The sequence below is a fragment of the Mycteria americana genome, chromosome 1 (genome assembly GCF_035582795.1).
Source record: "Mycteria americana isolate JAX WOST 10 ecotype Jacksonville Zoo and Gardens chromosome 1, USCA_MyAme_1.0, whole genome shotgun sequence".
NCBI lineage: Eukaryota > Metazoa > Chordata > Aves > Ciconiiformes > Ciconiidae > Mycteria > Mycteria americana.
In genome coordinates, this window is record NC_134365.1 from 92,357,047 (window position 1) to 92,369,362 (window position 12,316).

At 42.8% G+C, this 12,316-nt stretch overlaps 1 protein-coding gene across 7 annotated transcripts in view; it reads left to right on the forward strand.

Annotated features, from left to right (window-relative positions):
* Positions 1-11,029, forward strand: part of B4GALT4 (beta-1,4-galactosyltransferase 4) — a 42,006-nt gene extending 30,977 nt beyond the window's left edge. For all 7 annotated transcript variants that reach the window (XM_075512623.1, XM_075512578.1, XM_075512573.1 and 4 more), the window contains 4 exons: positions 1,592-1,779; positions 7,516-7,638; positions 10,160-10,264; positions 10,706-11,029. In XM_075512623.1, coding sequence (XP_075368738.1) covers positions 1,592-1,779; positions 7,516-7,638; positions 10,160-10,264; positions 10,706-10,847 — 558 coding nt within the window. In that variant the 3' untranslated portion in view covers positions 10,848-11,029. The remainder of the gene's footprint in view (positions 1-1,591; positions 1,780-7,515; positions 7,639-10,159; positions 10,265-10,705) is intronic.
* The last annotated feature ends 1,287 nt before the right edge of the window (positions 11,030-12,316 follow it).

Below are 12,316 nucleotides of genomic sequence, written 5' to 3' on the forward strand. Positions count from 1 at the left end.
GTTTGATACCCTATACAAGCGAAATTCTCTGTATGTTCTTTGCCAGTCATCTGAGTTGTTCTGTTCACTCAATAACCTATGTTTTCATCATCAGGAGAAGATTTTCTGACAGGTATTTTCATATACAGGACACTTTTAAAAAAGAAAAAAAGGTCAGGAATTTGACATCGTAGATTTTGGGTGAATTGTACCTAAATTTTTCTTGGAAAGTGTGTTCCTTCCGTTACTGAGAATGGAAGCAATTGATTATCCCACTCAATTTCTCAGAGTGGGCACTGGGCTGTATTTCCCTCACTGCAGGTATGGAGCCATAAATCTGATAAATCTTTGTGCAGGAGCAGATGGCTGTTAGTGATGGTGAACAAATTGCTGCTTCAGAGCAAAGCATTACTTCTCAGAATGATAAAACATGCTTTGTATACAACTGCTTTTCCCTACAGCTAACCTTCTCTCAGTCTGGGGAGGCCAGCTTCTTTCTCATCTTCCATGGAGCCTCTTTCAGTCCAGGCACCTTCTAGCAAATGACCCTGTTACCTTGAAAATTGCTTTTTTATTCTTTCAAGTACATCAGGTTCCTAGCTCTGGAAAATTACTGTCCTGTCAGTTTCTGGAAGCACAGGGCTTGGCCCTCTGACTCCCTGGTGGGAACTTGAGGCAACTCACCACCTTGTCCTCAGGAGCAGAAAGCCTTCTACAGGCTGGCATGTGTGTACAGCCCAGTAAAAAATAAATAGCAAGATAAGCACACCTGTTGTTGCAGAGTGAATGGTGACATGGTAAGCTTACAAAACTGCCAGGTGTGTATATATGTATATATACCTCAGAGGTGAAAAATTATATTTTTGGAAAGCGAAGATGAACTAACTTATAGCAAAAGCAAACAACAAAGACTAGTAAAAGCCAAGTGAAGCTCTGTGCTAGGGGGAGTCCCTGTGCAGCATGATCATTAGGTTATAGATAGGAGTTAAAAATTGAGAGCTGCTTTTTATTTCCCACTCTGCCACCTACTGTGCGACCTAAGGAAATACAGTGAACTCTTTAAGCATTGCTATCCTCTAAACTGAGTGGACAAGCATAAATCATCTGTGGCAGGTGCTCTGACATCTATAAACCAATCAGTATGGGAATAATGTTTTGGTGTGGTGTTTTTGTGTTTGTGTGGTGGTTTTGGTTTTTTTTAAACTTCCATAAGCCTTACTGACACCGTTGTATGGAGCACCAGTCTATAAATTGTTTATACTGGTATCTCTTTTGTTATGTAGCCTGATGGGAACTCCAGGACAGGAGCAGCAATAGCAGTGAAATTGCGTCATGCAGCATGCATACTTCTGGTGCCCAGATAACCATGGGCTCTCCTGACCCTGGCTGTGTTTGTTCATGACAAGTAGAGACTGAAGAAACACTTTGCATCATCGGCCACTCTGATGCTGTATCTAATGTTATGGGGTAGCTCTTCATGTAGTTACTGCTGTAAAGGCTGTGACGCACGAATGCGGCTGCAAACTACGTGATTAGAACAAATGCCTGGGAGCAGTTCTGGTTCAAAAAGTTTGACACCTTCTTCAGAGGTTTTTTCCATTCTCTTCCGCAGGCTGGCAGCACCAAATTTAATCGAGCTAAACTGCTGAATGTAGGATACCTAGAGGCCCTAAAAGAAGCGAACTGGGACTGTTTCATTTTCCATGATGTGGATCTGGTGCCAGAAAATGACTTTAACATTTACATGTGTGACAGACAACCAAAGCACCTTGTAGTTGGCAGGAACAATACTGGATACAGGTAGGAAACCAGGAATATGGAAAGAATACCAACTGGGAAATGCCAAGTTACTGATAATATTCCTCTTCTGATGGAGCTGTAGGTTGGTATCTGCCCTTCCTTCTGACACCAGGTTTCTGGTGGTAATGCTCTGCCTGTCTGGAGCACCTTCTGACAAAAGATAACTGTACGGACATCTCTGAAGTCAGCTCTGTGGTCACCTGTAGGAATTACCATTGTCATCTTTCTGGTTTCTGGGGTGAGGTAAAGGGCATTTTGAGAGGAAAGCAACATGTCAGAGGTTGTGCAAAGACCTTCTGTCAAAGCTAGAAATACATTTGCAGTCTCCTGGTCCTGTGATTTGACAGTATGATCTTACTATTGTGCTAATAACACTTGCCACTTACTTTTTGCTGTTGAAGAGGTAACTTCTGATATTGAGAGCTCAAGTGTGAGAATTTGCCAAGGGATAGGTTTGTCCTTTAATTATTTGGCTGTACAGCATCTAATACAGAATCATTGTGATTTTTAAATGCGTCCCCTAAGTGATAGTGTGATATAAACAATTTAAAGTGAAAAGTGAGGTTCAGTCCACCTCGGAGAAAAAAGGCTCCTGTGCTTGGTGAGTTTAATGACTAGAGTGGTTTCATTGAATGTGTTTTTTTCAAGAGTCACCTCTTATGTCACTCTAAATATTAATTAGAAGTGGGCTTTTAAAAAGCTGATCTCAGAGTACTTGGAAGTAAAGCTCCACTTCACTTCTGGGTTTCCTTTGTTAAATACATGAGAAAGAGATGGGATGTGCAAATTCTTATACAGAATAATATTCACTTTCCAGTTATTCAGTGAAAATGCAAACAAGTACAAATGAACTAGGCTTGTGACAAGGTTTTGGAGCACTGTGCCTTGCAGAGAGAATGCTGAGGGCTGCAGGATGGTTGTGCACCAAAGCAGCAGAAACATTGCTTTGGTTAATTGACAGGCATGTAGAATCCAGGCTAATAACATGGCACAAAGCTTGAGGTGCTTTACTTAACCTCTTGTGCTGTAGTTACTGCAAGTGGTTAGCTTAGCTAAGCATGCAGATGGATTTTTTTTTTTTTTTCGCTTTTACTAAGGTGTGGTCTTACTATTAATTTCCTCAGATTTCTCCTGTTTGTGGAAAGGAGCTGTTAGTTATGCGTCAGCTTTAACCTTTGGCTTTAGAGTCCTACACTGACAAAACATTTTTGTTGTGAATACCCTGCACTAGGGTGTTGTGAATACCCTGCCTGAGTATTCACTAGGATACTGGTGGTTTGAATTAGATTCATACTTTTCTGTGTCACTGCCTCTGTTTACACATCTGTGAAGTGGGGATAATAATGCTTGACTTCCTGGGTACATCTGAAGGAATTCAGTTCTGGAGCTCAAGAATGATACCTAAACTGAGCTGAGACCACAGGTTGAAATCCCAGTTGGGTGACCTCAGTGTTTTGCTTAGGCTGAGGTGAGCATACTGAGACATGTCGCTCAGGTGGGATTGAGAAAACTGAAGTCATACATAGTTTGGATTAACACAGAATAACATGGGCAGGAATGATGGTTTTCTGTGGATTTCTTGAGGCTTTATTTGTTTTTATTCCAGGAGGATATCCTCTATGCTAATCTTAGCAGCTGTGCTTCTCTGGAGAGCAAGTACCCTATGTTTAGTTATATAAACTACAAACTGGTTTAGATTCTTTAGGAAAAGGTTTATATATTCAAACTTTAAAGGTAAGGCTGGGAAAAAACTTTCCGAGCATAGCTAAGCTATTTCCTTGAGACCAGCACAACAACCTTTCCTAATGACCATTTCTATTATGTGGTTTCTTCAGTCCAATTTTAAAAATCCCAAAGGAGCTGATATTCTCTTGTCCTTGGGGAAGAGGTGGTTGAACACTGTTAGAGGTGCATTTTTGCAGACTATGTCACCTAGAAGCAAGATATGCCTGGGCCCTGCCAGTTCTGCTCTGCCTGAGGAGGGTTGAGCAGGCAGCACTGTCCTGGTTACAGCTCTGGCTTCTTCAGTGTCTGCCTCTTCAGTGGTGTAGGGGAATTATGTAGGTGCATAAGCAAGCAGTGGAGTGCATATATGGATGTGTGGGTGGGCAGTCAGTTCCCAAACGCTACCAGGCTGCTGGAATGGGGGATGTGGGACTGTTGGTGACTGGCAGTGCAGCCTGAAAGCATGGCTGGGGTGTGGGCTCTTCCCTGCTGTTGCTGTTTATGGGACCCCCTTGCTGTCCATTCCACCTGTTCACTGCATTTCTCTAGAGCACCTATAGCAGAAGTCTCAAGGTGGTGATGCCCAATTAAAACTTGATAGGGCATCTGCTACCTTGTGGTTCCTCTCTTCTAGGAAAGGAGATAAAGGGGGAGAGAGTAAGGAAGAGTAAAAATTCCAGAGGTAGAAAAAACCACCAGGTAGAACACATCAGACTATCCTAGAACAATCCTTTTTTGTATGTTTACATAGATAACATATTTTTGGGAAGTATATCACAGTCCCAGCAAATGACAGTTGAAGCTTTTTTCAGACAACTGGAAGAACCCTCATGTATACAGGCCCTGGTTCTTGTGGAAGACTTTAATCATCCTGGCATCTGCTGGAAGGGCAACACAACAGGGCACAAGTAATCCAGGAGATTTCTGAAGTGAATTGATGATAACTTCCTGACACATGTGATTAGAGCTGATGAAGGGAGGTGTTCTGCTGAACTCCATACTTACAAACAAGGAAGAACTGGTCAGGGATGTGAAGGTCAGAAACAAGAAGGGAATGAGGCAAATAGCAGGATCACAACCCTGGACTTCCTGTTCAGGGATCTGCTTGTAAGAAGCACTTGGGAGATGACCCTGGAGAGAAGAGGAGTTCAGGAGAGCTGATGGATCTTCAGGGGTTGCCTCCTTCATGCTCAAGAATGGTCCATTCCTATGTGCAGGAAGTCAGCAAAGGTGGACGGAGGCTTGCATGGATGAACAAGGAGCTCCTGAGAAAACTCAGAACAGAAAAAGGAAGCATGAAAGAGGTGAAGCAGAGTCAGGTGACTTGTGAGGACACACAAGATGCTGTCTAAGCATGCAGAGATGGGGTTAAGAAAACCAAAGGCCCCCTGGAGGTGAATCTTGCAAGCAACATGAAGGGTAATGTGAAGAGCTTCTACACATCAGCTGCTGGGAAGAGTAGGGAAAACGTGTACCTGCTGTGTGGCAGTGGACCTGGTGACAAAAGACCAAAAAAAAAAAGGCCAAGATACTCAGTGCCTTCTCTGCCTTGGTCCTTACTGGCAAGATTTGCCTTCAGGATTCCCAGGCTTCTGATACCAGTGGAAAAGTCTGGACATACAAATACTTATCCTTGGTGGAGGGGGATCAAGTTAAGGAATACTCAGACAAACTGGGCATACACTATAAAACCATGTGACCTGATGGGATGTATCCATGAGTGCGAAGGGAACTGGTTGCTGTCGTTGCAAGGCCATTCTGTTATCTTTGAAAGGTTGTGATGACTGGGGGAGGTTCCTGAGGGCTGGGAGAAAACAAATGTCACTTCTGTCTTCAGGACAGGAAAGAAGGAGGATTTGAGGTACTACAGGTTGGTCAACCTCACCTTTTAATCCCTGGGAAGGTGGTGAAGCAAATATGTTCCCAAGTCATGCCTGACCAACCTGATAGCCTTCTCTGATTTGACTAGCTTGGTGGACAATGTTTATCTTGACTTAAGAGGGCTTTCAACACCATCTCCCATAACATCCCCATTGACAAAGTGATGAAGTGTGGACTAGTAAGTGGACAGTGAGATGGACTGAAAACTGGCAGAACTGCTGGGCTCAAAGGGTCCTGATCACTGGAGCAATGTCTGGTTGGAGGCCAGTCACTAGTGGTTTACTCCAGAGTTTGATACTGGGGCTGGTACTGGATAATATCTTCATTAATAACCTGGACAATAGGGCAGATTGCACCCTCAGCAAGTTTTCAGAACATAGAAATCTTGGAGGGGTGGTTGATGTACCAAGGACTTTGTCAGGCTGGAGAATGTGACCAACAGGAATCTAAAGAAGTTCAACAAAGGGAAATGCAGAGTCCTGCACCTGGAGAGGAGCAACTCCATGTTCCAGTAGGTGCTGGAGGCCAACTGTCTGGAAATCAGCTTTACAGAAGAGGATCTAGGCCAGCAACATGCCCTCATGACAAAGGCCAGTAGCATCTTGGGCTGCATAAGGAGGAGTGTTGTCAGCAGGTTGAGGGAGGTGATTGTTCCCTTCTACTCGGCACCATTGAGATGATACCTGGAGTGCTGTCCAGTTCAGGGTTCCTCAGCACAATAAAGATGTGGATGTACTGGAGCAAGTCCAGAGAAGAGCCATGAAGATGATTAAGGGATTGCAGTGTCTGACATATCAAGAGAGGCTCAGAGTGCTGGGACTGTTCAGCCTGGAGCAGAGAAGGCAGAGGGGGATCTTGTCAATGTGTATACATACCTGATGGAAGGGAGTAAAGAAGGTGGAGCTAGACCCTTCTCAGTGAAAGGCAAGAGGCAATGGGCACAAACTGAAATACAGGAAATTCCATTTAAACATACAAAAAATTGTTCGTTTTTTTTTTTTTTTTTACTGTGAGGGTGGTCAAATATTGGAACAGGCTGCCCAGAGAGGTTGTGGAGTCTCCATCCTTGGAGATGCTCAGAACCTGAATGGAAACGATCCTCAGCAACTTGCTCTAGCAGACCCTGCCCTAACCAGAGGGGTTGGACTAGCTGATCTCCAGAGGCCTCTTCCAATTCTCCTGTGATGCTATGACAGGAGCAAAAATCAGCCAGGAAAAATAGTCTATGAGGGAGGTTGTGTGTGGTGGTTTTGGGGGGTTTTTTTGGTGGTTTTAAATTAGATTCATGGTAAGCTAGAAATAATAAGCCTTGCACCTTTGCTTGTCTGGCATGTAAATTGCCATAATGGATACTTTCTAGCCCTGGCAATTTGTTCATCTGTTTAGATTCATATACATCTAGAAATCAAAATGCAATCTGCAGCCATAGGCACATGACCTCTGAAGTTGGCAGTGACGATGTAGTAGAGGCTGTGTTGTAATGCTTACTTTAAGGGCCAAGAAAGAGGAGAGTATCATAAAAAGCAATTAGCAAAAAATGGTATGAGAAGATAAATAAGCATGGTATTTCAATACCTTTTTAATGTAGATGCAGTTTCCAGGAGAAGGAAGGTAGAAGTTAGACATTAATCTCCTTCAGAGCTGAGCTCCATTACATTAGGTTACTAAGTAACTTGCACTGTACCTTACCTTGCAATTGGTCCTGCAGTATCCCACAGCGCATGCCCCCTTGCTGTTGATCTGATTTCATTCCAAGTTTTTCAGATTCAGCTCTAAGATAGTCGATGGCTTGCTATCATTACTGCAAAGCTGCTGCTATATTACTGTGTAGTTTAGTTTTTCCTACTCATCAGAGTTCTTGAGGTGAAGTGCCTTTTTGGCTGGCAAGGGGAGTCATGTAAAGAGAGAGAGAAACTATTGAAGGTGGCTGCGTTCTCTCAGCGGGAGAGTTCTGGCCTAAAGCAAATCACCATCTTTTTATGACAAGAGGAAGAGAACAAGACTTCATGGATTTGCGCATGCTTAACTCTGTGAAAAGACACGCCTAGATCCAGAGTTTCAGGGTGATATTTTCATTGTTGGTGGAACTTGACTTTTAATTCTTCATTCTCTCTTCTTGTGTACTTCTAGGTTACGGTACCAGGGATATTTTGGAGGTGTAACTGCTCTGACAAGAGATCAGTTTTCCAAGGTGAATGGATTCTCTAACAACTACTGGGGTTGGGGTGGAGAAGATGATGACCTTCGAATCAGGTAATAAATAGATAAAAGGCTAGAGGGAAAAGGGTGTGAGAGGGGGAGGCATTGATTTAAAAAAAAAAAAAAAATCAGTGTGACTTTACACCTAGCCTCTAAAGGTAGAACACTACAGGAGCCTTCAATTCAAAACTGTATTGGAGGAAGGATTTGGAGTGTGAGATGCAGTTCTGAAACGGTTTCCTCTTTGAAAAGGTTAGGTATGCCTGAGACTTGGTCTTCCTCCTGACAGCATTGTTGGTTGGATGTGGGTTTTGTTGTGGGGTTTTTGTTTCGTTTTGTTTTTTTTGGTTGGTTTGTTTTGTTTTTGTCTCGGCCACACAGTATTTGTGTTCTTGCTTGGAAATTGGTTACAACTGAAATAATAAGATTGAAGTCTGGAGTGTGATTTGCCAAAGAGACACAAAGGTATTGAGTTCCAATACTCTGCAAGAGCGTGGGAGTGTTTTGGTTTTGGTGGTATTGGGTTTTTTGCATACATTGACTACCACTATTTACTCCAAGCAGGGCTTAGTTTATATGTGGGTGGTGTTGATTACAGTTAAGATAGTGAATAACTTGAATTTTAGAAAGACTGCATGTATATGCGTATACCCTTTGCTCTTGTTAAAACTAGTTTTGCAGATGTGCCTGTTGAAGTAGGAGAAGCTTGTTAGTTTGAGAGGTTTAGTGGGACAAAGAAGTCAACAAAACTTTTATGTTGATCCTTTGCCTAGGATGAAACCTCTAATCCTGCATTGCTGTTAGTGAAGGAAGGAAAAAAACCACCACCAACAAAAACCCACAACCCTGCAAGCTCTGCTGGCAGAGCCTGTCAATTTGTAACTTGGGTATACTCTGTCATTCTTAAGTGTTTATCCTTTTCAGTTGCTTAAATATGCAAACAAACATTTGGGGGACATAAAATTCATACCCCTGGTGATATTAAATAATTACACTGGTGAAATCAAGAGTGTTAAAGTTAGGAACTTCCAAATGAAAGCTGTTCTCTGTGTCAGTTCAGCAGATCAGTCAGCTGTATCAAGAAATCTAAAAGGTCTACTACTGGTGACATGGATTTCCTTCTTAATCACAACTTTTTTTTTTTTTCTCTCTACCCCTAGCTAGACACACCAACTTCTTCTCTGTGACCTCTTGGGAGCTGGCTATTATAGTGGTAGGGGATGGCTTGGTACCATCTTATTCCCCAGCTTCCTGAGAAGTGTCACAGTTAATGAGCGAACAAAGGTAATAGGAACATTTGAAAGAACACCACTGTGGGCAGCAGAGAACCAGCTGTGCAACAGATCAGCAGGATTTACTGAGAGTCTCCACAATGTTTGCAAGTGGTTGGAATCAAAAGTGACGCTTGCTTGTGCGTGGCACCTCATAACTTTGCAGCTGTTTGTGGTGTTGGTGCGAAAGCCAAATCGTATGACCCAGAGTGCATGCTGCAACTGGACTTGGCTCATGCCTTTCCTCTTGGGTAGATCTTGGACTGGGCTGGTTATAGAGTTTGCAGTGGGTAGGTAACGGGAGACTTGCTGTCTCGGTGGGTTGTTGTACGGAGAGGTCCTGGCAGCTTGCCTGCGTGAAGACAGCAGATGGCAGCATCCTCTTCACTATCTTCAAGAACTGTGGGCTGGAGTGCTCTTAGGTCCTACTGTTTTGCCTCTATGCTAAATGTGATGGTCTCTTTTGGGCCCCTTCCTAAGGTGTGCATACAGAGAGACTTTTCAGATCATTTGTTGTATTTGTTTGATAATTTACTGCTACAAACAGTCATTGGAAAGCTGTAGGGGCTCAAGTTTCTTCAATTCTTGGTTTCATATTGCTCTTTCAGCTGCTGATGTGACTAGCAAAGACCTGGGCTATTCCTTAATTGCATTGTCATGAAGGTAACCCTTTCTGCTGACAGAGCAAAATTGTTGTGCTCCACAAATGTTTAAGGCCAAGAGCTCCAATCAAGTGCCTGATGTCAGACATTCAAATCCATGCATGGGGCTCAGTGTTTCTGGCACTGTTCTCAGAAAATTTTCTTCATGTCAACAAATAAAAATTTTGCAGCTGTCTGCCAACCATTAAAAAAGAAAACAAGCTTTTTTTTAAGTGGAGAACTATGAAGTGTAGGGGCTTTATTGCAGGAGTTGAGATGAACTTGCTGCAAAACATGTGGAATCTTGCTACAGACCTCCTAGGTTTAATACACAGCAGTACAAACTAGACCAGACAATACTAATTTAAATGTACTTTGTTGTATAATGTGTGCTTAAAGCTCTACATGATTGCTACTGTAGAAGCTACCTGCTTCTGTTCAAGAGAGAGGGGTATCTGTCACCCTACTGCACCTGTTCTCCAGAAACACAATTCTGAGCCCCTTTTCTCTGGCGAAGTTGTGGAAGAGATGAAGATGAGTTTCATACAGTTCTCTGTGCTTGCTTTGATGGCATCTACAAGAGATGAAGTCTCCAAATGTTGTTTTTCCTTAACAGCTTGTTTACAGGTGACATTTTGCTCATGGCACTATTGTTTCTTCCAGGGTTGAGATGCAGAATATGAGAGTAGTGAGGCCGTCGGCTGATGTAGCCAGGTACACAATGATCTTCCACAAACGAGACCGTGGTAATGAGGAGAATAGAGAGAGGTGAGTCAAGAACAGTGTTTGACCTTGCATTGTCTTGGCATGTGGCTAGGAGCCGGGCCAAGTTCTTTGCTCTAGGCTAAATAGGCATTTTGTGGTACCCAGAGGCTCTGGGGGACACCCCTGTTGACACCACTGTTCACAGCTTGCAGCTGTTGTTCTGTACATGTGACCTGCCTAGAATCAACTGGGTGATGCTCCTTAGAAAATTCTGAAGTTACAGTTACATGGACATGATTTGAGCATATGATTTCAGAGATTAAACCAAAAGACTTTTTTCCCCATGTCTGATTGTCCATGCTGAGGACAGGAAAAGCATGACTTCACATTCCCAGTAGATACAGAACGGCTGTAGCTCTGCCTCTATGTGTACTAGTAGTGGGAAAGAGCTCAAAACTCCTCTCCTATGCATGTCAGTGAAGATTTTCTCCTCTTTGTCCTCAGGATGAAGCTTCTACGCCAGGTATCTAGAACATGGAAAACAGATGGGCTGAACTCTTGTTCATATAAACTGCTCTCAGTGGAACATAACCCTTTATACATCAACATCACAGTAGATTTCAGCACGGAGCCAAAGATCTCGTAAGGGTGAACACCACACAGGTTATAGGAAATGGCAACAGATCATGTTTGTGGTTGCTGTTACAGCAGGTAACTCCTGGCACTCTGCTTGAAAGAGCACTTCAGTAGCACAGAAGGAAGTTTTTCTTCACAACATCTAATTGATTGGTTGAGAATTTCCTTTTGTGAGGACTGGAGACATGTACTGGACCATTTTTCTATGCACATTCTGCTGGGACATTTGCAAAAGTGTCCTTGTTTAGGCTGGTCTAGTGGAAGGACTTGAACAAAGTCTCCGAAAATAATTTTGTTCCTGCAACTATTTCTAAACTTATTTGTTGTAGGGGGAAGCAGCCTAGCACTGCCAACACTGCCATGACTTCAAAAGGAACAGGCCAGTCTTTTTTCATTAAAAGCACAAGAATTCTTCACCAACTACAAACTTGCTGAGAAAAGCTAATTTTTTCCAGCTTGAGGAAAAACTGCTTATGTGTGAGGAAAGGGCAATAATGGTAATAGGTGAGGAGATGTTAAAAATCTCTCAATAAATACACTCCATGAATTCAAAAGGCTTCTCTTGTCCTTCATGAGCTCAGCTCACTCTGCTGTGGGACTGCTGAAGTGTCCTTTGGCAAAACAAAAGTCTCAGCTCTGCAGCAGGCTGCAGGTTGTGTGTTATTCTGGAAGGAAATGCAGTGGCCAACTATGTCAGATGGAAAGAAATTGCTGTCCACTTTTTAATGCTTTGGGCCACACTGTTAGCAGAGTGCATATTTGTATATGCATTGGTGAAAGTCTGTGGTTACCTACCTGTTCCAGTATGCAGCAGGATTTGTGCTAAAATCTTGATTAGAGCACTTTGCTTTCCTTACTGCATTATACCTAACTGTCCTTACACCTGCTTGTTGGATACACATCCCTTGCAGGTAGATGTGAAGCTAGGGTTGGGAGAGTTTCTTTTAGGACACAATATATTAAGAATTACAAGACATAAAGCAACTTCTGCTTACTATAATATTGAAGAATGGTTCTCTAGCTGGTTGACACATTATTCCAACTGTAGAGAAGGCTGAAGCTTTAAATAAATTCTTAGGTGCTAGTGGGATAGATGCAGCTTTTCAGTGAACAGGGAATTTTAGTCTCTACAAGTAACAAGCAAGAATACCCTGTGTCATGCTTGCAAAATAATTGGACCTGGTAGGCAGTGCTATTGACTGACTTTATAGAGAAAGAAAGATTAGGGGAAGGTCTTGGGCAGACAGTGTCAGTCTCACACTCAGGTAAGTACAAATGCATTCCTGTCAGGGTCACAGCTCCACTGTTGACATGTTTGACTTAGAGGAAAAACTAGTTTTTCCTCTTTCTCAGGAGTATTTTATGTTGAAGACAGATCAACCTTGAAAGATAATTAATGTTTGAGCAACAGATGAAATACTGGATTAATTTCCGTACTCTGAGCAGGAGGTTAGACTAGGTGACAGCCTCAGGTCCCAT